At 48.8% G+C, this 25,597-nt stretch overlaps 1 protein-coding gene across 1 annotated transcript in view; it reads right to left on the reverse strand.

Moving 5' to 3' along the window:
* Nucleotides 1-25,597, reverse strand: part of LOC139379237 (tripartite motif-containing protein 46-like) — a 49,545-nt gene that overhangs the window by 21,722 nt on the left and 2,226 nt on the right. The window contains exons 2-9 of the mRNA XM_071122039.1: nucleotides 24,153-24,411; nucleotides 20,949-21,099; nucleotides 19,022-19,220; nucleotides 16,685-16,831; nucleotides 16,448-16,543; nucleotides 15,913-16,166; nucleotides 15,610-15,731; nucleotides 15,186-15,518 (exon numbers count right to left, since the gene is read on the reverse strand). Of these exons, the coding sequence (XP_070978140.1) occupies nucleotides 15,186-15,518; nucleotides 15,610-15,731; nucleotides 15,913-16,166; nucleotides 16,448-16,543; nucleotides 16,685-16,831; nucleotides 19,022-19,220; nucleotides 20,949-21,099; nucleotides 24,153-24,411 (1,561 nt within the window). The remainder of the gene's footprint in view (nucleotides 1-15,185; nucleotides 15,519-15,609; nucleotides 15,732-15,912; nucleotides 16,167-16,447; nucleotides 16,544-16,684; nucleotides 16,832-19,021; nucleotides 19,221-20,948; nucleotides 21,100-24,152; nucleotides 24,412-25,597) is intronic.

Below are 25,597 nucleotides of genomic sequence, written 5' to 3' on the forward strand. Positions count from 1 at the left end.
CAGAGAGGGAGAGATGTTGATAGAGAGAGGTGGGAGAAGGACAGAGAGTGAGAGATGTTGATAGAGAGAGGTGGGAGAAGGACAGAGGGGGGAGATGTCGATAAAGAGAGAGAGAGGTAGGAGAAGGACAGAGAGGGAGAGATGTCGATAAAGAGAGAGAGAGAGGGGTAGGAGAAGGACAGAGAGGGAGAGATGTTGATAAAGAGAGAGAGAGAGAGGTAGGAGAAGAACAGAGTGAGAGATGTTGATAGAGAGAGAGAGAGGTAGGAGAAGGACAGAGAGTGAGAGATGTTGATAAAGAGAGAGAGAGAGGTAGGAGAAGGACAGAGAGGGAGAGATGTTGATAGAGAGAGAGAGAGAGGTAGGAGAAGGACAGAGAGGGAGAGATGTTGATAAAGAGAGAGAGAGAGGTAGGATGAAGGACAGAGAGTGAGAGATGTTGATAGAGAGAGGTAGGAGAAGGACAGAGAGGGAGAGATGTCGATAAAGAGAGAGAGAGAGGTAGGATGAAGGACAGAGAGTGAGAGATGTTGATAGAGAGAGGTAGGAGAAGGACAGAGAGGGAGATATGTTGATAAAGAGAGAGAGAGAGAGGTAGGAGAAGGACAGAGAGTGAGAGATGTTGATAGAGAGAGGTGGGAGAAGGACAGAGGGGGGAGATGTCGCTAGAGAGAGAGAGAGAGAGAGGTAGGAGAAGGACAGAGAGTGAGAGATGTTGATAGAGAGAGGTGGGAGAAGGACAGAGGGAGGAGATGTCGATAAAGAGAGAGAGAGAGAGAGGTAGGAGAAGGACAGAGAGTGAGAGATGTTGATAGAGAGAGGTGGGAGAAGGACAGAAGGGGGAGATGTCGATAAAGAGAGAGAGAGGTAGGAGGACAGAGAGGGAGAGATGTCGATAAAGAGAGAGAGAGAGAGGTAGGAGAAGGACAGAGAGGGAGAGATGTTGATAAAGAGAGAGAGAGAGGTAGGAGAAGGACAGAGAGGGAGAGATGTCGATAAAGAGAGAGAGAGAGGTAGGATGAAGGACAGAGAGTGAGAGATGTTGATAAAGAGAGAGAGAGAGGTAGGAGAAGGACAGAGAGGGAGATATGTTGATAGAGAGAGGTGGGAGAAGGACAGAGGGGGGAGATGTCGATAATGAGAGAGAGGTAGGAGAAGGACAGAGAGGGAGAGATGTCGATAAAGAGAGAGAGAGAGGTAGGAGAAGGACAGAGAGGGAGAGATGTTGATAAAGAGAGAGAGAGAGGTAGGAGAAGGACAGAGAGGGAGAGATGTTGATAGAGAGAGGTAGGAGAAGGACAGAGAGGGAGAGATGTCGATAAAGAGAGAGAGAGAGGTAGGATGAAGGACAGAGAGTGAGAGATGTTGATAGAGAGAGGTAGGAGAAGGACAGAGAGGGAGAGATGTCGATAAAGAGAGAGAGAGAGAGATGTAGGAGAAGGACAGAGAGTGAGAGATGTTGATAGAGAGAGAGAGGTAGGAGAAGGACAGAGAGTGAGAGATGTTGATAAAGAGAGAGAGAGAGGTAGGAGAAGGACAGAGAGTGAGAGATGTTGATAGAGAGAGAGAGAGAGGTAGGAGAAGGACAGAGAGTGAGAGATGTTGATAAAGAGAGAGAGAGAGGTAGGAGAAGGACAGAGAGTGAGAGATGTTGATAAAGAGAGAGAGAGGTAGGAGAAGGACAGAGAGGGAGAGATGTTGATAAAGAGAGAGAGAGGTAGGAGAAGGACAGAGAGTGAGAGATGTTGATAAAGAGAGAGAGAGGTAGGAGAAGGACAGAGAGTGAGAGATGTTGATAGAGAGAGAGAGAGAGAGAGAGAGAGGTAGGAGAAGGACAGAGAGGGAGAGATGTCGATAAAGAGATAGAGAGAGGTAGGATGAAGGACAGAGAGTGAGAGATGTTGATAAAGAGAGAGAGAGAGGTAGGAGAAGAACAGAGTGAGAGATGTTGATAGAGAGAGAGAGAGGTAGGAGAAGGACAGAGTGAGAGATGTTGATAGAGAGAGAGAGAGAACAGAGTAGGAGAAGGACAGAGAGTGAGAGATGTTGATAAAGAGAGAGAGAGAGGTAGGAGAAGGACAGAGAGTGAGAGATGTTGATAAAGAGAGAGAGAGGTAGGAGAAGGACAGAGAGTGAGAGATGTTGATAAAGAGAGAGAGAGGTAGGAGAAGGACAGAGAGTGAGAGATGTTGATAGAGAGAGAGAGAGAGAGGTAGGAGAAGGACAGAGAGGGAGAGATGTCGATAAAGAGAGAGAGAGAGGTAGGATAAAGGACAGAGAGTGAGAGATGTTGATAAAGAGAGAGAGAGAGGTAGGAGAAGAACAGAGTGAGAGATGTTGATAGAGAGAGAGAGAGGTAGGAGAAGGACAGAGAGTGAGAGATGTTGATAAAGAGAGAGAGAGGTAGGAGAAGAACAGAGTGAGAGATGTTGATAGAGAGAGAGCGGTAGGAGAAGGACAGAGAGTGAGAGATGTTGATAAAGAGAGAGAGAGAGGTAGGAGAAGGACAGAGAGTGAGAGATGTTGATAAAGAGAGAGAGAGGTAGGAGAAGGACAGAGAGGGAGAGATGTTGATAGAGAGAGGTGGGAGAAGGACAAAGAGTGAGAGATGTTGATAGAGAGAGGTGGGAGAAGGACAGAGGGGGGAGATGTCGATAAAGAGAGAGAGAGGTAGGAGAAGGACAGAGAGGGAGAGATGTCGATAAAGAGAGAGAGAGAGGGGTAGGAGAAGGACAGAGAGGGAGAGATGTTGATAAAGAGAGAGAGAGAGAGGTAGGAGAAGAACAGAGTGAGAGATGTTGATAGAGAGAGAGAGAGGTAGGAGAAGGACAGAGAGTGAGAGATGTTGATAAAGAGAGAGAGAGAGGTAGGAGAAGGACAGAGAGGGAGAGATGTTGATAAAGAGAGAGAGAGAGGTAGGATGAAGGACAGAGAGTGAGAGATGTTGATAGAGAGAGGTAGGAGAAGGACAGAGAGGGAGAGATGTCGATAAAGAGAGAGAGGTAGGATGAAGGACAGAGAGTGAGAGATGTTGATAGAGAGAGGTAGGAGAAGGACAGAGAGGGAGAGATGTCGATAAAGAGAGAGAGAGAGGTAGGATGAAGGACAGAGAGTGAGAGATGTTGATAGAGAGAGGTAGGAGAAGGACAGAGAGGGAGAGATGTCGATAAAGAGAGAGAGAGAGAGGTGTAGGAGAAGGACAGAGAGTGAGAGATGTTGATAGAGAGAGAGAGGTAGGAGAAGGACAGAGAGTGAGAGATGTTGATAAAGAGAGAGAGAGAGGTAGGAGAAGGACAGAGAGTGAGAGATGTTGATAGAGAGAGAGAGAGAGGTAGGAGAAGGACAGAGAGTGAGAGATGTTGATAAAGAGAGAGAGAGAGGTAGGAGAAGGACAGAGAGTGAGAGATGTTGATAAAGAGAGAGAGAGGTAGGAGAAGGACAGAGAGGGAGAGATGTTGATAAAGAGAGAGAGAGGTAGGAGAAGGACAGAGAGTGAGAGATGTTGATAAAGAGAGAGAGAGGTAGGAGAAGGACAGAGAGTGAGAGATGTTGATAGAGAGAGAGAGAGAGAGAGAGAGAGAGGTAGGAGAAGGACAGAGAGGGAGAGATGTCGATAAAGAGATAGAGAGAGGTAGGATGAAGGACAGAGAGTGAGAGATGTTGATAAAGAGAGAGAGAGAGGTAGGAGAAGAACAGAGTGAGAGATGTTGATAGAGAGAGAGAGAGGTAGGAGAAGGACAGAGAGTGAGAGATGTTGATAAATAGAGAGAGAGGTAGGAGAAGAACAGAGTGAGAGATGTTGATAGAGAGAGAGCGGTAGGAGAAGGACAGAGAGTGAGAGATGTTGATAAAGAGAGAGAGAGAGGTAGGAGAAGGACAGAGAGTGAGAGATGTTGATAAAGAGAGAGAGAGGTAGGAGAAGGACAGAGAGTGAGAGATGTTGATAAAGAGAGAGAGAGGTAGGAGAAGGACAGAGAGTGAGAGATGTTGATAGAGAGAGAGAGAGAGAGGTAGGAGAAGGACAGAGAGGGAGAGATGTCGATAAAGAGAGAGAGAGAGGTAGGATAAAGGACAGAGAGTGAGAGATGTTGATAAAGAGAGAGAGAGAGGTAGGAGAAGAACAGAGTGAGAGATGTTGATAGAGAGAGAGAGAGGTAGGAGAAGGACAGAGAGTGAGAGATGTTGATAAAGAGAGAGAGAGGTAGGAGAAGAACAGAGTGAGAGATGTTGATAGAGAGAGAGCGGTAGGAGAAGGACAGAGAGTGAGAGATGTTGATAAAGAGAGAGAGAGAGGTAGGAGAAGGACAGAGAGTGAGAGATGTTGATAAAGAGAGAGAGAGGTAGGAGAAGGACAGAGAGGGAGAGATGTTGATAGAGAGAGGTGGGAGAAGGACAAAGAGTGAGAGATGTTGATAGAGAGAGGTGGGAGAAGGACAGAGGGGGGAGATGTCGATAAAGAGAGAGAGAGGTAGGAGAAGGACAGAGAGGGAGAGATGTCGATAAAGAGAGAGAGAGAGGGGTAGGAGAAGGACAGAGAGGGAGAGATGTTGATAAAGAGAGAGAGAGAGAGGTAGGAGAAGAACAGAGTGAGAGATGTTGATAGAGAGAGAGAGAGGTAGGAGAAGGACAGAGAGTGAGAGATGTTGATAAAGAGAGAGAGAGAGGTAGGAGAAGGACAGAGAGGGAGAGATGTTGATAAAGAGAGAGAGAGAGGTAGGATGAAGGACAGAGAGTGAGAGATGTTGATAGAGAGAGGTAGGAGAAGGACAGAGAGGGAGAGATGTCGATAAAGAGAGAGAGGTAGGATGAAGGACAGAGAGTGAGAGATGTTGATAGAGAGAGGTAGGAGAAGGACAGAGAGGGAGAGATGTTGATAAAGAGAGAGAGAGAGAGAGGTAGGAGAAGGACAGAGAGTGAGAGATGTTGATAGAGAGAGGTGGGAGAAGGACAGAGGGGGGAGATGTCGCTAAAGAGAGAGAGAGAGAGGTAGGAGAAGGACAGAGAGTGAGAGATGTTGATAGAGAGAGGTGGGAGAAGGACAGAGGGAGGAGATGTCGATAAAGAGAGAGAGAGAGAGAGGTAGGAGAAGGACAGAGAGTGAGAGATGTTGATAGAGAGAGGTGGGAGAAGGACAGAAGGGGGAGATGTCGATAAAGAGAGAGAGAGGTAGGAGAAGGACAGAGAGGGAGAGATGTCGATAAAGAGAGAGAGAGAGAGGTAGGAGAAGGACAGAGAGGGAGAGATGTTGATAAAGAGAGAGAGAGAGGTAGGAGAAGGACAGAGAGGGAGAGATGTTGATAGAGAGAGGTAGGAGAAGGACAGAGAGGGAGAGATGTCGATAAAGAGAGAGAGAGAGGTAGGATGAAGGACAGAGAGTGAGAGATGTTGATAAAGAGAGAGAGAGAGGTAGGAGAAGGACAGAGAGGGAGATATGTTGATAGAGAGAGGTGGGAGAAGGACAGAGGGGGGAGATGTCGATAATGAGAGAGAGGTAGGAGAAGGACAGAGAGGGAGAGATGTCGATAAAGAGAGAGAGAGAGGTAGGAGAAGGACAGAGAGGGAGAGATGTTGATAAAGAGAGAGAGAGAGGTAGGAGAAGAACAGAGTGAGAGATGTTGATAGAGAGAGAGAGAGAGGTAGGAGAAGGACAGAGAGTGAGAGATGTTGATAAAGAGAGAGAGAGGTAGGAGAAGGACAGAGAGTGAGAGATGTTGATAAAGAGAGAGAGAGGTAGGAGAAGGACAGAGAGGGAGAGATGTTGATAAAGAGAGAGAGAGGTAGGAGAAGGACAGAGAGTGAGAGATGTTGATAAAGAGAGAGAGAGGTAGGAGAAGGACAGAGAGTGAGAGATGTTGATAGAGAGAGAGAGAGCGAGAGAGAGAGGTAGGAGAAGGACAGAGAGGGAGAGATGTCGATAAAGAGAGAGAGAGAGGTAGGATGAAGGACAGAGAGTGAGAGATGTTGATAAAGAGAGAGAGAGAGGTAGGAGAAGAACAGAGTGAGAGATGTTGATAGAGAGAGAGAGAGGTAGGAGAAGGACAGAGAGTGAGAGATGTTGATAAAGAGAGAGAGAGGTAGGAGAAGAACAGAGTGAGAGATGTTGATAGAGAGAGAGCTTTAGGAGAAGGACAGAGAGTGAGAGATGTTGATAAAGAGAGAGAGAGAGGTAGGAGAAGGACAGAGAGTGAGAGATGTTGATAAAGAGAGAGAGAGGTAGGAGAAGGACAGAGAGGGAGAGATGTTGATAGAGAGAGGTGGGAGAAGGACAGAGGGAGGAGATGTCGATAAAGAGAGAGAGAGAGAGAGGTAGGAGAAGGACAGAGAGTGAGAGATGTTGATAGAGAGAGGTGGGAGAAGGACAGAAGGGGGAGATGTCGATAAAGAGAGAGAGAGGTAGGAGAAGGACAGAGAGGGAGAGATGTCGATAAAGAGAGAGAGAGAGAGGTAGGAGAAGGACAGAGAGGGAGAGATGTTGATAAAGAGAGAGAGAGAGGTAGGAGAAGGACAGAGAGTGAGAGATGTTGATAAAGAGAGAGAGAGGTAGGAGAAGGACAGAGAGGGAGAGATGTTGATAGAGAGAGGTGGGAGAAGGACAGAGGGAGGAGATGTCGATAAAGAGAGAGAGAGAGAGAGGTAGGAGAAGGACAGAGAGTGAGAGATGTTGATAAAGAGAGAGAGAGGTAGGAGAAGGACAGAGAGGGAGAGATGTTGATAGAGAGAGAGAGAGAGAGAGAGAGAGAGAGAGAGGTAGGAGAAGGACAGAGAGGGAGAGATGTTGATAGAGAGAGGTGGGAGAAGGACAGAGAGTGAGAGATGTTGATAGAGAGAGGTGGGAGAAGGACAGAGGGGGGAGATGTCGATAAAGAGAGAGAGAGGTAGGAGAAGGACAGAGAGGGAGAGATGTCGATAAAGAGAGAGAGACAGGGGTAGGAGAAGGACAGAGAGGGAGAGATGTTGATAAAGAGAGAGAGAGAGAGGTAGGAGAAGAACAGAGTGAGAGATGTTGATAGAGAGAGAGGGGTAGCAGAAGGACAGAGAGTGAGAGATGTTGATAAAGAGAGAGAGAGAGGTAGGAGAAGGACAGAGAGGGAGAGATGTTGATAGAGAGAGAGAGAGAGGTAGGAGAAGGACAGAGAGGGAGAGATGTTGATAAAGAGAGAGAGAGAGGTAGGATGAAGGACAGAGAGTGAGAGATGTTGATAGAGAGAGGTAGGAGAAGGACAGAGAGGGAGAGATGTCGATAAAGAGAGAGAGAGAGGTAGGATGAAGGACAGAGAGTGAGAGATGTTGATAGAGAGAGGTAGGAGAAGGACAGAGAGGGAGAGATGTTGATAAAGAGAGAGAGAGAGAGAGGTAGGAGAAGGACAGAGAGTGAGAGATGTTGATAGAGAGAGGTGGGAGAAGGACAGAGGGGGGAGATGTCGCTAAAGAGAGAGAGAGAGAGGTAGGAGAAGGACAGAGAGTGAGAGATGTTGATAGAGAGAGGTGGGAGAAGGACAGAGGGAGGAGATGTCGATAAAGAGAGAGAGAGAGAGAGGTAGGAGAAGGACAGAGAGTGAGAGATGTTGATAGAGAGAGGTGGGAGAAGGACAGAAGGGGGAGATGTCGATAAAGAGAGAGAGAGGTAGGAGAAGGACAGAGAGGGAGAGATGTTGATAAAGAGAGAGAGAGAGGTAGGAGAAGGACAGAGAGGGAGAGATGTTGATAGAGAGAGGTAGGAGAAGGACAGAGAGGGAGAGATGTCGATAAAGAGAGAGAGAGAGGTAGGATGAAGGACAGAGAGTGAGAGATGTTGATAAAGAGAGAGAGAGAGGTAGGAGAAGGACAGAGAGGGAGATATGTTGATAGAGAGAGGTGGGAGAAGGACAGAGGGGGGAGATGTCGATAATGAGAGAGAGGTAGGAGAAGGACAGAGAGGGAGAGATGTCGATAAAGAGAGAGAGAGAGGTAGGAGAAGGACAGAGAGGGAGAGATGTTGATAAAGAGAGAGAGAGAGGTAGGAGAAGGACAGAGAGGGAGAGATGTTGATAGAGAGAGGTAGGAGAAGGACAGAGAGGGAGAGATGTCGATAAAGAGAGAGAGAGAGGTAGGATGAAGGACAGAGAGTGAGAGATGTTGATAGAGAGAGGTAGGAGAAGGACAGAGGGAGAGATGTTGATAAAGAGAGAGAGAGAGAGATGTAGGAGAAGGACAGAGAGTGAGAGATGTTGATAGAGAGAGAGAGAGGTAGGAGAAGGACAGAGAGTGAGAGATGTTGATAAAGAGAGAGAGAGAGGTAGGAGAAGGACAGAGAGTGAGAGATGTTGATAGAGAGAGAGAGAGAGGTAGGAGAAGGACAGAGAGTGAGAGATGTTGATAAAGAGAGAGAGAGAGGTAGGAGAAGGACAGAGAGTGAGAGATGTTGATAAAGAGAGAGAGAGGTAGGAGAAGGACAGAGAGGGAGAGATGTTGATAAAGAGAGAGAGAGGTAGGAGAAGAACAGAGAGTGAGAGATGTTGATAAAGAGAGAGAGAGGTAGGAGAAGGACAGAGAGTGAGAGATGTTGATAGAGAGAGAGAGAGAGAGAGAGAGAGAGAGGTAGGAGAAGGACAGAGAGGGAGAGATGTCGATAAAGAGAGAGAGAGAGGTAGGATGAAGGACAGAGAGTGAGAGATGTTGATAAAGAGAGAGAGAGAGGTAGGAGAAGAACAGAGTGAGAGATGTTGATAGAGAGAGAGGTAGGAGAAGGACAGAGAGTGAGAGATGTTGATAAAGAGAGAGAGAGGTAGGAGAAGAACAGAGTGAGAGATGTTGATAGAGAGAGAGCGGTAGGAGAAGGACAGAGAGTGAGAGATGTTGATAAAGAGAGAGAGAGAGGTAGGAGAAGGACAGAGAGTGAGAGATGTTGATAAAGAGAGAGAGAGGTAGGAGAAGGACAGAGAGGGAGAGATGTTGATAGAGAGAGAGAGAGAGAGAGAGAGAGAGAGGTAGGAGAAGGACAGAGAGGGAGAGATGTTGATAGAGAGAGGTGGGAGAAGGACAGAGAGTGAGAGATGTTGATAGAGAGAGGTGGGAGAAGGACAGAGGGGGGAGATGTCGATAAAGAGAGAGAGAGGTAGGAGAAGGACAGAGAGGGAGAGATGTCGATAAAGAGAGAGAGAGAGGGGTAGGAGAAGGACAGAGAGGGAGAGATGTTGATAAAGAGAGAGAGAGAGAGGTAGGAGAAGAACAGAGTGAGAGATGTTGATAGAGAGAGAGAGAGGTAGGAGAATGACAGAGAGTGAGAGATGTTGAGAGAGAGAGAGGTAGGAGAAGGACAGAGAGGGAGAGATGTTGATAGAGAGGTAGGAGAAGGACAGAGAGGGAGAGATGTTGATAAAGAGAGAGAGAGAGGTAGGATGAAGGACAGAGAGTGAGAGATGTTGATAGAGAGAGGTAGGAGAAGGACAGAGAGGGAGAGATGTCGATAAAGAGAGAGAGAGAGGTAGGATGAAGGACAGAGAGTGAGAGATGTTGATAGAGAGAGGTAGGAGAAGGACAGAGAGGGAGAGATGTTGATAAAGAGAGAGAGAGAGAGAGGTAGGAGAAGGACAGAGAGTGAGAGATGTTGATAGAGAGAGGTGGGAGAAGGACAGAGGGGGGAGATGTCGCTAAAGAGAGAGAGAGAGAGGTAGGAGAAGGACAGAGAGTGAGAGATGTTGATAGAGAGAGGTGGGAGAAGGACAGAGGGAGGAGATGTCGATAAAGAGAGAGAGAGAGAGAGGTAGGAGAAGGACAGAGAGTGAGAGATGTTGATAGAGAGAGGTGGGAGAAGGACAGAAGGGGGAGATGTCGATAAAGAGAGAGAGAGGTAGGAGAAGGACAGAGAGGGAGAGATGTCGATAAAGAGAGAGAGAGAGAGGTAGGAGAAGGACAGAGAGGGGGAGATGTTGATAAAGAGAGAGAGAGAGGTAGGAGAAGGACAGAGAGGGAGAGATGTTGATAGAGAGAGGTAGGAGAAGGACAGAGAGGGAGAGATGTCGATAAAGAGAGAGAGAGAGGTAGGATGAAGGACAGAGAGTGAGAGATGTTGATAAAGAGAGAGAGAGAGGTAGGAGAAGGACAGAGAGGGAGATATGTTGATAGAGAGAGGTGGGAGAAGGACAGAGGGGGGAGATGTCGATAATGAGAGAGAGGTAGGAGAAGGACAGAGAGGGAGAGATGTCGATAAAGAGAGAGAGAGAGAGGTAGGAGAAGGACAGAGAGGGAGAGATGTTGATAGAGAGGTAGGAGAAGGACAGAGAGGGAGAGATGTTGATAAAGAGAGAGAGAGAGGTAGGATGAAGGACAGAGAGTGAGAGATGTTGATAGAGAGAGGTAGGAGAAGGACAGAGAGGGAGAGATGTCGATAAAGAGAGAGAGAGAGGTAGGATGAAGGACAGAGAGTGAGAGATGTTGATAGAGAGAGGTAGGAGAAGGACAGAGAGGGAGAGATGTTGATAAAGAGAGAGAGAGAGAGAGAGGTAGGAGAAGGACAGAGAGTGAGAGATGTTGATAGAGAGAGGTGGGAGAAGGACAGAGGGGGGAGATGTCGCTAAAGAGAGAGAGAGAGAGGTAGGAGAAGGACAGAGAGTGAGAGATGTTGATAGAGAGAGGTGGGAGAAGGACAGAGGGAGGAGATGTCGATAAAGAGAGAGAGAGAGAGAGGTAGGAGAAGGACAGAGAGTGAGAGATGTTGATAGAGAGAGGTGGGAGAAGGACAGAAGGGGGAGATGTCGATAAAGAGAGAGAGAGGTAGGAGAAGGACAGAGAGGGAGAGATGTCGATAAAGAGAGAGAGAGAGAGGTAGGAGAAGGACAGAGAGGGGGAGATGTTGATAAAGAGAGAGAGAGAGGTAGGAGAAGGACAGAGAGGGAGAGATGTTGATAGAGAGAGGTAGGAGAAGGACAGAGAGGGAGAGATGTCGATAAAGAGAGAGAGAGAGGTAGGATGAAGGACAGAGAGTGAGAGATGTTGATAAAGAGAGAGAGAGAGGTAGGAGAAGGACAGAGAGGGAGATATGTTGATAGAGAGAGGTGGGAGAAGGACAGAGGGGGGAGATGTCGATAATGAGAGAGAGGTAGGAGAAGGACAGAGAGGGAGAGATGTCGATAAAGAGAGAGAGAGAGAGGTAGGAGAAGGACAGAGAGGGAGAGATGTTGATAAAGAGAGAGAGAGAGGTAGGAGAAGGACAGAGAGGGAGAGATGTTGATAGAGAGATGTAGGAGAAGGACAGAGAGGGAGAGATGTCGATAAAGAGAGAGAGAGAGGTAGGATGAAGGACAGAGAGTGAGAGATGTTGATAGAGAGAGGTAGGAGAAGGACAGAGAGGGAGAGATGTCGATAAAGAGAGAGAGAGAGATGTAGGAGAAGGACAGAGAGTGAGAGATGTTGATAGAGAGAGAGAGAGGTAGGAGAAGGACAGAGAGTGAGAGATGTTGATAAAGAGAGAGAGAGAGGTAGGAGAAGGACAGAGAGTGAGAGATGTTGATAGAGAGAGAGAGAGAGGTAGGAGAAGGACAGAGAGTGAGAGATGTTGATAAAGAGAGAGAGAGAGGTAGGAGAAGGACAGAGAGTGAGAGATGTTGATAAAGAGAGCGAGAGGTAGGAGAAGGACAGAGAGGGAGAGATGTTGATAAAGAGAGAGAGAGGTAGGAGAAGGACAGAGAGTGAGAGATGTTGATAAAGAGAGAGAGAGGTAGGAGAAGGACAGAGAGTGAGAGATGTTGATAGAGAGAGAGAGAGAGAGAGAGAGAGAGGGAGGAGAAGGACAGAGAGGGAGAGATGTCGATAAAGAGAGAGAGAGAGGTAGGATGAAGGACAGAGAGTGAGAGATGTTGATAAAGAGAGAGAGAGAGGTAGGAGAAGAACAGAGTGAGAGATGTTGATAGAGAGAGAGAGAGGTAGGAGAAGGACAGAGAGTGAGAGATGTTGATAAAGAGAGAGAGAGGTAGGAGAAGAACAGAGTGAGAGATGTTGATAGAGAGAGAGCGGTAGGAGAAGGACAGAGAGTGAGAGATGTTGATAAAGAGAGAGAGAGGTAGGAGAAGGACAGAGAGGGAGAGATGTTGATAGAGAGAGAGAGAGAGGTAGGAGAAGGACAGAGAGGGAGAGATGTTGATAGAGAGAGGTGGGAGAAGGACAGAGAGTGAGAGATGTTGATAGAGAGAGGTGGGAGAAGGACAGAGGGGGGAGATGTCGATAAAGAGAGAGAGAGGTAGGAGAAGGACAGAGAGGGAGAGATGTCGATAAAGAGAGCGAGAGAGGGGTAGGAGAAGGACAGAGAGGGAGAGATGTTGATAAAGAGAGAGAGAGAGAGAGAGGTAGGAGAAGAACAGAGTGAGAGATGTTGATAGAGAGAGAGAGAGGTAGGAGAAGGACAGAGAGTGAGAGATGTTGATAAAGAGAGAGAGAGAGGTAGGAGAAGGACAGAGAGGGAGAGATGTTGATAGAGAGAGAGAGAGAGGTAGGAGAAGGACAGAGAGGGAGAGATGTTGATAAAGAGAGAGAGAGAGGTAGGATGAAGGACAGAGAGTGAGAGATGTTGATAGAGAGAGGTAGGAGAAGGACAGAGAGGGAGAGATGTCGATAAAGAGAGAGAGAGAGGTAGGATGAAGGACAGAGAGTGAGAGATGTTGATAGAGAGAGGTAGGAGAAGGACAGAGAGGGAGAGATGTTGATAAAGAGAGAGAGAGAGAGAGGTAGGAGAAGGACAGAGAGTGAGAGATGTTGATAGAGAGAGGTGGGAGAAGGACAGAGGGGGAAGATGTCGCTAAAGAGAGAGAGAGAGAGGTAGGAGAAGGACAGAGAGTGAGAGATGTTGATAGAGAGAGGTGGGAGAAGGACAGAGGGAGGAGATGTCGATAAAGAGAGCGAGAGAGAGAGGTAGGAGAAGGACAGAGAGTGAGAGATGTTGATAGAGAGAGGTGGGAGAAGGACAGAAGGGGGAGATGTCGATAAAGAGAGAGAGAGGTAGGAGAAGGACAGAGAGGGAGAGATGTCGATAAAGAGAGAGAGAGAGAGAGGTAGGAGAAGGACAGAGAGGGAGAGATGTTGATAAAGAGAGAGAGAGAGGTAGGAGAAGGACAGAGAGGGAGAGATGTTGATAGAGAGAGGTAGGAGAAGGACAGAGAGGGAGAGATGTCGATAAAGAGAGAGAGAGAGGTAGGATGAAGGACAGAGAGTGAGAGATGTTGATAAAGAGAGAGAGAGAGGTAGGAGAAGGACAGAGAGGGAGAGATGTTGATAAAGAGAGAGAGAGAGGTAGGAGAAGGACAGAGAGGGAGAGATGTTGATAGAGAGAGGTAGGAGAAGGACAGAGAGGGAGATATGTTGATAGAGAGAGGTGGGAGAAGGACAGAGGGGGGAGATGTCGATAATGAGAGAGAGGTAGGAGAAGGACAGAGAGGGAGAGATGTCGATAAAGAGAGAGAGAGAGAGGTAGGAGAAGGACAGAGAGGGAGAGATGTTGATAAAGAGAGAGAGAGAGGTAGGAGAAGGACAGAGAGGGAGAGATGTTGATAGAGAGAGGTAGGAGAAGGACAGAGAGGGAGAGATGTCGATAAAGAGAGAGAGAGAGAGATGTAGGAGAAGGACAGAGAGTGAGAGATGTTGATAGAGAGAGGTGGGAGAAGGACAGAGGGGGGAGATGTCGATAAAGAGAGAGAGAGGTAGGTAGGAGAAGGACAGAGAGGGAGAGATGTTGATAGAGAGAGGTGGGAGAAGGACAGAGAGGGAGAGATGTCGATAAAGAGAGAGGTATGAGAAGGACAGAGAGGGAGAGATGTCGATAAAGAGAGAGAGAGAGAGGTAGGAGAAGGACAGAGAGGGAAAGATGTCGATAAAGAGAGAGAGAGAGAGGTAGGAGAAGGACAGAGAGTGGGATGGTAGGATTCTTCTGAGATGAATCAAGTGTTAGCAAGGTGAAAGAGAGGAAGGAGAGATAGGGAGATAAAGGGATGGAGAGATGGAGAGAGGATGGAGGATGGAGAGAGGATGGACGGATGGAGAGAGGATGGACGGATGGAGAGAGGATGGAGGGATGAGAGAGGATGGACGGATGGAGAGAGGATGGAGGGATGGAGAGAGGATGGACGGATGGAGAGAGGATGGAGGATGGAGAGAGGATGGACGGATGGAGAGAGGATGGAGGGATGGAGAGAGGATGGAGGGAGGATGGAGGATGGAGAGAGGCTGGAGGATGGAGAGAGGATGATGGATGGAGAGAGGATGGAGAGAGGATGGAGGATGGAGAGAGGATGGACGGATGGAGAGAGGATGGAGAGAGGATGGAGGGAGGATGGAGGATGGATGGATGGAGAGAGGATGGATGGATGGAGAGAGGATGGAGAGAGGATGGAGAGAGGATGGACGGATGGAGAGAGGATGGAGGGATGGAGAGAGGGCCGGGGGGTGGAGAGAGGATGGAGGGATGGAGAGAGGATGGAGGGATGGAGAGAGGATGGAGGGATGGAGAGAGGATGGACGGATGGAGAGAGGATGGAGAGAGGATGGAGGATGGAGAGAGGATGGACGGATGGAGAGAGGATGGACGGATGGAGAGAGGATGGACGGATGGAGAGAGGATGGAGAGAGGATGGAGGGATGGAGAGAGGATGGAGGATGGAGAGAGGATGGATGGATGGAGAGAGGATGGAGAGAGGATGGAGGATGGAGAGAGGATGGACGGATGGAGAGAGGATGGAGGGATGGAGAGAAGGCCGGGGGGTGGAGAGAGGATGGAGGGATAGAGAGAGGATGGAGGGATGGAGAGAGGGCCGGGGGTGGAGAGAGGATGGAGGGATGGAGAGAGGATGGAGGGATGGAGAGAGGATGGAGGATGGAGGGATGGAGAGAGGGCCGGGGGGTGGAGAGAGGATGGAGGGATGGAGAGAGGATGGAGGGATGGAGAGAGGATGGAGGGATGGAGAGAGGATGGAGGGATGGAGAGAGGATGGAGAGAGGATGGGGGATGGAGAGAGGATGGAGAGAGGATGGAGGGATGGAGAGGGGCTGGGGGTGGAGCTGGGTTACAGAACAGAGGTAGTGGGTTATGCAGAGAGAAGATGAGGGAATTGAGAAGGTGAAGGGATGGATTGGGACAAAAGAGGTATTGACTTTGTTAAACAATTCCCCAACAATAATTGTATCAGGAATTGCGTACGGACGTGTCTGTGTGTGTGTCTCACCTGGTGCGGGTGGTGTGTGCAGGTAAACCTCTTCGCTGTACTCTCCAAACCCCGCCTTATTGCTTCCTTTCACCCTTAACACGTACACACTGTCCATCTCCAGCCTGTCAATCACAGCACTAGTCCCGCCCACCTCCTCCAGGCGTTGCCACACCAGTGGAGCATTGGGACTCCTGACCTCTCCTCCCCAGCCTGCCTCGGTCAATCCCATTCGCCGCTGGAACTCCACAGAGAAGTGCCAGGCAGGGGCGGAGTCCTGGGGGAGTCGCCAGCACAGGAACAGCTGGTCATAGGCAAGCGTGCGCTGAGTGTCAATCACAGGAGCCAATGGGGCTGTAGCAGGGGCGGGGCAGAGAAGAAAAGGGAGTTATATTGGTGGATGGGATGAGTTAGCTTTCAGATCTAACCTCTTACACAGACGGACCTCTTATGTATCCCATGCTGCTGATGAGTTTCACTTCTCTGGAGGCGTCCATGTGGAAGTGTCTGAAGGAGGGATCAGCCGAGAGAGAGAAACACTGCAGATTCTCTATGGCTTTCACCAGCCTGGAGAGAGAGAATGAGAGAGAGTCAGAGACAGAGAAAAAGAGAGAGAAAGAGCGAGAGAGAAAATAGAAACGGGGAGAGAGAAAATATAGAGGGGGGTGCTGGTAAGTGTTAAGTGTTGATATTACCCACGGTGTGTGTGTGTGTGTGCGCATGTGTGTCTTGCATCTACCACCCGTACCTGTTGTGGGTGATTCGTGCGGCCTGTACGAAGCAGGGTTGGTCGGTCTCTTTGAGCAGCTCCTGTGTGTAGGCCATTAAACCGCCGTGCTCCTGCAGACCCCTCCTCTCAGACACCTGGGCCGACAGGGCCTCCCCCCTCCTCAGCCGGGCCCCCTCCAGGGCCAGGGTCAATGCTCCCTGTCGCTCCACTAGAGACGCCCCCAGCTCCCTCACAGACTGGGACAACTGCTCCCTCGCCAACGCACTGTTCAACTAGAGAGGGAGTTGAGAGGGGGTTTAAGGGGATGTGGTAGAGGGAGAGAGAGAGGGGGGGGGAATGGAGAGGGTAGAGGGAGAGAGAGAGGGGGGGGGGAAGGGAGAGGGTAGAGTGAGAGGGAGAGAGTGTGGGGGAGGGGAGAAGAAGGGAGGGGTAGAGGGAGGGAAAGAAGAGCATGGTTATACTGTGATGGAGAGAAAGAGGCAATCGAAGGATAGAGGGAAGAAAGTAGTGGATTGGATGAAAGAGAGACAGAAAGGATGGAGAGAGAGTTTACCTCCATGTGTGTGATGGCACTCTCCAGCTGAGTTATCTGAGCCTTTACTGTGTCCTGATTGGCCAGAATGTAGTTGATCTCCTTGGTGATTTTGTCCTCAGGTGTTAAGAGAGACAGATGACAATATCAGCAAGCAAAGATGTAGCTTCATGGTTAGATAGATAGATAGATAGATAGATAGATAGATAGATAGATAGATAGATAGATAGATAGATAGATAGATAGATAGATAGATACCTTTAGTGCCTGGCAGGCCTGTGCGATGGGCGCCACCTTGTGGCCATGGTGGACTCTGTGGAGCTTACAGACAGGACACAGCAGCCTCTGGCAGGAGCGACAGTACCACAACAACCTCTCCTGCTCATGCTCCAGACACGTTAAGACCTAATAGGGGAGAACGGGGGAGAGGAGAGAAGGCAAGAGGAGAGAAGGAGGAGAGAGGAGAGGGCAGGAGGGGAGAGGAGAGGGGAGGAGGGGGAGAGGGTTGAGGGGGGGAGGAGGGGAAAGGAGAGGGCAGGACGGGAGAGGAGATGAGAGGAGGGGGAGAGGGCAGGAGCGGAGAGGAGGGGAGAGGAGGAAGACAGGTACAGTAGAGGTGTAGATGCAGGGAGGAGAGAGGAAGACAGGTACAGTAGAGGTGTAGATACAGGGGTGGGTAGGGAGGAGGGGAGAGGAGGAAGACAGGTACAGTAGAGGTGTAGATACAGGGGTGGGCAGGGAGGAGGGGAGAGGAGGAAGACAGGTATAGTAGAGGTGTAGATACAGGGGTGGGCAGGGAGGAGAGGAGGGGAGAGGAGGAAGACAGGTACAGTAGAGGTGTAGATACAGGGGTGGGTAGGGAGGAGGGGAGAGGAGGAAGACAGGTACAGTAGAGGTGTAGATACAGGGGTGGGCAGGGAGGAGGGGAGAGGAGGAAGACAGGTATAGTAGAGGTGTAGATACAGGGGTGGGCAGGGAGGAGAGGAGGGGAGAGGAGGAAGACAGGTACAGTAGAGGTGTAGATACAGGGGTGGGCAGGGAGGAGGGGAGAGGAGGAAGACAGGTACAGGAGAGGTGTAGATACAGGGGTGGGCAGGGAGGAGAGAGCAAGAAGATATAACAGGAGGAGGAAGAAAAGGAGGTCACCAGCCAAACTCACAGAGAGGTAATATATAGGAAACACATGAAGGAGAGAGGTACTGTAGAGGAAACAGGTGAAGGAGAAAGAGAGAGGTAGTGTAGGGGAAATAGGTAAAGGAGAGAGGGAGGTACTGTAGAGGAAACAGGTGAATGAGAGAGAGGTACGAGAGAGGTACTGTAAAGGAAACAGGTGAAGGAGAAAGAGAGAGGTAGTGTAGGGGAAACAGGTGAAGGAGAGAGAGGTACTGTAGAGGAAACAGGTGAAGGACAGAGAGAGGTACTGTAGAGGAAACAGGTGAAGGAGAGAGAGAGGTACTGTAGAGGAAACAGGTGAAGGACAGAGAGAGGTACTGTAGAGGAAACAGGTGAAGGAGAGAGAGAGGTACTGTAGAGGAAACAGGTGAAAGACAGAGAGAGGTACTGTAGAGGAAACAGGTGAAGGAGAGAGAGAGGTCCTGTAGAGGAAACAGGTGAAGGAGAGAGAGAGGTACTGTAGAGGAAACAGGTGAAGGAGAGAGAGAGGTACTGTAGAGGAAACAGGTGAAGGAGAGAGAGAGGTACTGTAGAGGAAACAGGTGAAGGAGAGAGAGGTACTGTAGAGGAAACATGTGAATGAGAGAGAGGTACTGTAGAGGAAACAGGTAAATGACAGAGAGAGGTACTGTAGAGGAAACAGGTGAAGGAGAGAGAGGTACTGTAGAGGAAACAGGTAAAGGACAGAGAGAGGTACTGTAGAGGAAACAGGTGAAGGAGAGAGAGGTACTGTAGAGGAAACAGGAGAAGGAGAGAGAGATGTACCGTAGAGGAAACAGGTGAAGGAGAGTGAGAGAGGGACTGTAGAGGAAACAGGTGAAGGAGAGAGAGAAAGAAGGACTGTAGAGGAAACAGGTGAAGGAGAGAGAGAAAGAGGGACTGTAGAGGAAACAGGTGAAGGAGAGAGAGAGGTACTGTAGAGGAAACAGGTGAAGGAGAGAGAGATGTACTGTAGAGGAAACAGGTAAATGAGAGAGAGAGAGAGAGGGACTGTAGAGGAAACAGGTGAAGGAGAGAGAGAGAGAGGGACTGTAGAGGAAACAGGTGAAGGAGAGAGGTACTGTAGAGGAAACAGGTGAAGAAAGAGAGAGAGAGAGAGAGGTACTGTAGAGGAAACAGGTAAATGAGAGAGAGAGAGAGGGACTGTAGAGGAAACAGGTGAAGGAGAGAGGTACTGTAGAGGAAACAGGTGAAGAGAGAGAGAGAGAGAGAGAGGTACTGTAGAGGAAACAGGTGAAGAGAGAGAGAGAGAGAGAGAGAGAGAGAGAGGTACTGCAGATGAAACAGGTAAAGAAGTTATAGAGATATGGATAGATACAGAGAAGAGGGAGATGCAGGACAAAAACAGCAATTTCATGAACATAGTTAATTAACCCTTACATACACACCCCAAATACTATGTAAACACACACACACACACACCTTGGGTCTGAAGTTGTTGGTGGGCAGTATGTGTTCGTGCTGGGAGCGGAGCGTTCCCCAGGGGTGGTAGAGCTTGAAACACTCGTTGCAGAAGTTGGACCTGCAGTCAGCACAGCCCTTAGTGGCCTCCAAGGACTGAGGAGCCTTACAGAAGCCACACATTATAGCCACGCTGCCCAGGCTCACTGTGTGTCTGTACCTGGAGCCAGACAGGGGAGGGGGAGAAACAGTGGAGAGGGTGGGGGTTGATACAAAAAGAGGAGAGTGAGAAAGAGAGGGGGTATGAGAGATGAGGAGAGGGGGTATGAGAGGTGAGAAGGAGAGGGGGTGTGAGAAGGAGAGGGGGTATGAGAGGTGAGAAGGAGAAAGGGTATGAGAGGTGAGAAGGAGAGGGGGTGTGAGAGGTGAGAAGGAGAGGGGGTATGAGAGGTGAGAAGGAGAGGGGGTATGAGAGGTGAGAAGGAGAGAAGGAAAGGGAGTATGAGAGGTGAGAAGGAGAGAAGGAGATGGGGTATGAGAGGTGAGAAGGAGAGGGGGTATGAGAGGTGAGAAGGAGAGGGGGTATGAGAAGCGAGAAGCAGAGGGGGTATGAGAGGTGAGAAGGAGAGGGGGTATGAGAAGCGAGAAGCAGAGGGGGTATGAGAGGTGAGAAGGAGAGGGGGTATGAGAAGCGAGAAGCAGAGGGGGTATGAGAGGTGAGAAGGAGAGGGGGTATGAGAAGTGAGAAGCAGAGGGGGTATGAGAGGTGAGAAGGAGAGGGGGTATGAGAAGTGAGAAGCAGAGGGGGTATGAGAAGTGAGAAGGAGAGGGGGTATGAGAGGTGAGAAGGAGAGGGGGTATGAGAGGTGAGAAGGAGAGGGGGTGAGAGGTGAGAAGGAGAGGGGGTATGAGAAGTGAGAAGCAGAGGGGGTATGAGAGGTGAGAAGGAGAGGGGGTATGAGAAGCGAGAAGCAGAGGGGGTATGAGAGGTGAGAAGGAGAGGGGGTATGAGAGGTGAGAAGGAGAGGGGGTGAGAGGTGAGAAGGAGAGGGGGTATGAGAAGTGAGAAGCAGAGGGGGCATGAGAGGTGAGAAGGAGAGGGGGTATGAGCTAAATGTGCTACTGTAAGGTCTGTTCTGTTCTGTCCTGTTCTGCTCTGCATTCAGATGTATGCTTTTTTAAATGTTATCTAACTTCCTGACCTGGATCCTTCAGCTGTGTTCTGTGTTCCTGCAGACTGCACTGTTTCTACTTCCAGTGAGCTATGGACTCTCAACATGCCCAGTCTTTACTGACAGAGACAACCCAGCCTCCAGGGGAGAGAGAACAGCTGCAGCAAACTCCTCTGAAACTGCTGCTGCTGCTGCATCTCAAACAATGGATATTATATCTCTCTCTCTCTCTCTCCCCCTCTCCCTCTCTCTCTTATCCCAATTCTTTCCCACTCTCTCCCTATACCTCTCCCAAATCTCTCTTGCCTTCTCTATGTGAATCTCAGTAGTCTACAAAGGCCTCCTCTCTTCCTCTCTTTCAGATCACTACTAATGAAGGAAAGGAAACAAGGAAAGGAGGCTATTTATGATAATCACAATGTCTGTGTTTGTCTCTTGAAGCGTTCAGAACCTCAACTTGTTGTTCAGAAAGTCCATTTAACGTTCGTGTGAATGATGAAGTCACCTCAGCTTCCCAGTTCCCACACACTCAGCTGGTTAGGCCCTGCTTCAGGAGAGGGGGGGTTCTCCCCGTACCAAAATCAGTGATTTTCTGTCCCATTTATAAAGCACTATTGACTTTTCCTTCTTTCTGTGCTTATCTTTATTTCCTGCAGGATTGGTTCAGAACCTACATTCCTCTGTAAGTAAGCAACTCTCTCTACGTGTCTGTCTGTCTGTCTGTCTGTCTGTCTGTCTGTCTGTCTGTCTGTCTGTCTGTCTGTCTGTGTGTGTACCTCTCTACAATGCGTTCCAAGGTGAGATTCCTGAGGCAATTGGTCAGTCCTCTCTCCCCCAGCTCCACCTCCTTGTGACAGGACGGACAGGGGAACAGCATGGGGGCAGGAGACATGTCCTTACGACGACGCCCGGGGTACGTCCCAAAACCTGAGAGGTGGGGGGAGGAGGGGGGAAGTTTGGAGAGGGAGAGAGGAGACAGTGTGAGATAGAAAGTAATCAGTATGAGTGGGATAGCTCCATCACAGTTTGATAGAACTAGAGCCATACTTTTCTATCCCCTGACTGCACTGCACACTACATGCTGACACAGACAGAAAATGCTGCTTCACACCTAGAACACCTGCTAGTTCAAACACACACACACACACACACACACACACACACACACACACACACACACACACACACACACACACAACTGCCCCCCAACTCTCTCTCTCAACATCTCTCTCTCAGCATCTATGAAGTGTTGTGATGTATGAACCAGTCATATACACTGCATCTAAAAAACATTAACAACACCTGCTCATTTCCTGACATAGAGTGACCAGGTGAATCCAGGTGAAAGCTATGATCCCTTATTGTGGATGAAGGGGAGGAGACAGGTTAAACAAGGATTGTAATCCTTGAGACAACTGAGACATGGATTGTGTATGTGTGCCATCCAGAGGGTGCATGAGCAAGACAAAGGATTTTAGTGCCTTTGAACAGGGTCTGGTAGTAGGTGTCAGGCGCACCAGTTTGTGTCAAGAACTGCAACGTTGCTGGGTTTTTACGCTCAACAGTTTCCTGTGTGTATCAAGAATGGTCCACCACCCAAAGGACATCCAGCCAACTTGACACAAAAGTGGAAAGCATTGGAGTCAACATGAGCCAGCATCCAAGTGAAAAGCTTTGGACACCTTGAATTGAGGCTGTTCTGAGGGCAAAAGGGGGTTCCTAATGTTCAGTATACTCTGTGTATATAGAGAGTTGGACCATTGCAGTTGAACGTTCAGAGAGCGACTCTTTCTCCTACATACAGTTGAAATCTGAAGTTTACATACATTTAGGTTGGAGTCATTAAATCTCATTTTTCAACCACTCCACAAATGTCTTGTTAACAAACTATAGTTTTTGCAAGTCGGTTAGGACATCTACTTTGTGCATGACAAGTCATTTTTCCAACAATTGTTTACAGACAAGATTATTTCACTTCTAATTCACTGTATCACAATTCCAGTGGGTCAGTAGTTTACATACACTAAGTTGACTGTACCTTTAAGCAGCTCGGAAAATTCCAGAAAATTATGTCATGGCTTTAGAAGCTTCTGATAGGCTAATTGACATCATTTGAGTCAATTGGAGGTGTACCTGTGGATGTATTTCAAGGCCTACCTTCAAACACAGTGCCTATAACTTGACATCATGGGAAAATCAAAAGAAATCAACCAAGACCTCAGAAAACAAAAAATTGAAGACCTCCACAAGTCTGGTTCATCCTTGGGAGCAATTTCCAAACACCTGAAGGTACCACGTTCATCTGTACAAACAATAATACGCAAGTATAAACACCATGGGACCACGCAGCCGTCATACCGCTCAGGAAGGAGACTCGTTCGGTCTCCTAGAGATGAGCGTACTTTGGTGCAAAAAGTGCAAATCAATCTCAGAACAACAGCAATGACCCCAAGCATACTTCCAAAGTTGTGGCAAAACGGCTTAAGGACAACAAAGTCAAGGTATTGGAGTTGCCATCACAAAGCTCTGACCTCAATCCCATAGAACATGTGTGGGCAGAACTGAAAACGCGTGTGTGAGCAAGGAGGCCTAAAAACCTGACTCAGTTACACCAGCTCTGTCAGGAGGAATGGGCCAAAATTCACCCAACTTACATAAGCTTTTGGAAGGATATCCGAAACGTTTGACCCAAGTTAAACAATTTAAAGGCAATGCTACCAAATACTAATTGAGTGTATGTAAACTTCTGACCCACTGGGAATGTGATGAAATAAAAGCTGAAATAAATCATTCTCTCTATTATTTTGACATTTCACATTCTTAAAATATAGTGGTGGTCCTAACTGACCTAAGACAGGGAATTTTTACGAGGATTAAATGTCAGGAATTGAGAAAAACTCAGTTCAAACTTATTTGGCTAAGGTGTATGTAAACTTCCGACTTCAACTGTAGCTATTACTAAGTGAAAATTGACACTTCCAAATTGTGTTGTTTATTTCAGATTTCCAAACCAATGAAGACACACCAACACTGTACAGACTTGGATGCACATTATGCAGAATGGTAATCAATAAAAAACTATTTTAAATTCGCAGTTCTGTTTTGTTTGTTTACAGCGGGTCATTTCATAGGGAACTGGAGGAGGAGCTCTCCTATTGTTACATTGCCCATCTTAATCTTTTCTTTTTATTGGCCAGTCTGAGATAGGGCTTTTTCTTTGCAACTCTGCCTAGAAGGCCAGCATCCCGGAGTCGCCTCTTCACTGTTGATGTTGAGACTGGTGTTTTGCGGGTACTATTTAATGAAGCTGCCAGTTGAGGACTTGAGGCGTCTGTTTCTCAAACTAGACATTCTAATGTACTTGTCCTCTTGCTCAGTTGTGCACCGGGGCCTCCCACTCCTCTTGCTATTCTGGTTTGAGACAGTTTGCACTGTTCTGTGAAGGGAGTAGTACACAGCGTTGAACGAGATCTTCAGTGTCTTGGCAATTTCTCGCATGGAATAGCCTTCATTTCTCAGAACAAGAATAGACTGATGAGTTTCAGAAGAATGGGGCTTTGTTTCTGGCCATCATGAGCCTGTAATCAAACCCACAAATGCTGATGCTCCAGATACTCAACTAGTCTAAAGAAGGCCAATTTTATTGCATCTTTAATCAGCACAACAGTTTTCAGCTGTAATAACATTATTGCAAAAGGGTTTTCTAATGATCAATTAGCCTTTTAAAATGATAAACTTGGATTAGCTAACACAACGTGCCATTGGAACACAGGAGTGATGGTTGCTGATAATGGGCTTCTGTATGCCTATGTAGATATTCCACTAAAAATCCGCCGTTTCCAGCTACAATAGTAATTTACAACATTAACAATGTCTACACTGTATTTCTGATCAATTTGATGTTATTTTAATGGACAAAAAATGTAGGCACTGGCACACAAGTGAGATCGACATCAGCATTCAAACACACACTAACCCACCTGGTCTGAGGACGCGGTCCAGGCGGTCGGTGGTCTTGGGCGGTGGCCTGCGTGCCCCGCGCGGGGAGCGTGTGTTGGGGGAGGCGGCCGGGGAGTTGGGCTCTGGGGGGAGGTCTGGGGCAGGGTATCCTCTCTGGATTAACACCTCAGCAGCACACAGCAGACACACACTGTGCTGGCACGGCAGGATGATGGGCTGCTTCACCATCTCAGTACACACCGGGCAATGCAGCTCCCGCTCCATACTCTTCATGTTACACTGGAGGACGAGAGAGGGAGGGAAGGGGGATAAGGGTTGGAGATAGTAGAGAGATGGGGAGAGGAGTTAGAGGAGCAGGGAGGGGGGATAAGGGGTTGGAGATAGTAGAGAGATGGGGAGAGGAGTTAGAGGAGCAGGGAGGGGGGATAAGGGGTTGGAGATAGTAGAGAGACGGGGAGAGGAGTTAGAGGAGCAGGGAGGGGGGATAAGGGGTTGGAGATAGTAGAGAGACAGGGAGAGGAGTTAGAGGAGCAGGGAGGGGGGATAAGGGGTTGGAGATAGTAGAGAGATGGGGAGAGGAGCTAGAGGAGCAGGGAGGGGGGATAAGGGGTTGGAGATAGTAGAGAGATGGGGAGAGGAGTTAGAGGAGCAGGGAGGGGGGATAAGGGGTTGGAGATAGTAGAGAGACGGGGAGAGGAGTTAGAGGAGCAGGGAGGGGGGATAAGGGGTTGGAGATAGTAGAGAGACGGGGAGAGGAGTTAGAGGAGCAGGGAGGGGGGATAAGGGGTTGGAGATAGTAGAGAGACGGGGAGAGGAGTTAGAGGAGCAGGGAGGGGGGATAAGGGGTTGGAGATAGTAGAGAGATGGGGAGAGGAGTTAGAGGAGCAGGGAGGGGGGATAAGGGGTTGGAGATAGTAGAGAGACGGGGAGAGGAGCAGGGAGGGGGGATAAGGGGTTGGAGATAGTAGAGAGACAGGGAGAGGAGTTAGAGGAGCAGGGAGGGGGGATAAGGGGTTGGAGATAGTAGAGAGACGGGGAGAGGAGTTAGAGGAGCAGGGAGGGGGGATAAGGGGTTGGAGATAGTAGAGAGACGGGGAGAGGAGTTAGAGGAGCAGGGAGGGGGGATAAGGGGTTGGAGATAGTAGAGAGACGGGGAGAGGAGCAGGGAGGGGGGATAAGGGGTTGGAGATAGTAGAGAGACAGGGAGAGGAGTTAGAGGAGCAGGGAGGGGGGATAAGGGGTTGGAGATAGTAGAGAGACGGGGAGAGGAGTTAGAGGAGCAGGGAGGGGGGATAAGGGGTTGGAGATAGTAGAGAGACGGGGAGAGGAGTTAGAGGAGCAGGGAGGGGGGATAAGGGGTTGGAGATAGTAGAGAGACGGGGAGAGGAGCAGGGAGGGGGGATAAGGGGTTGGAGATAGTAGAGAGACAGGGAGAGGAGTTAGAGGAGCAGGGAGGGGGGATAAG

The sequence above is a fragment of the Oncorhynchus clarkii genome, chromosome 2 (assembly GCF_045791955.1).
Source record: "Oncorhynchus clarkii lewisi isolate Uvic-CL-2024 chromosome 2, UVic_Ocla_1.0, whole genome shotgun sequence".
Lineage (NCBI taxonomy): Eukaryota > Metazoa > Chordata > Actinopteri > Salmoniformes > Salmonidae > Oncorhynchus > Oncorhynchus clarkii.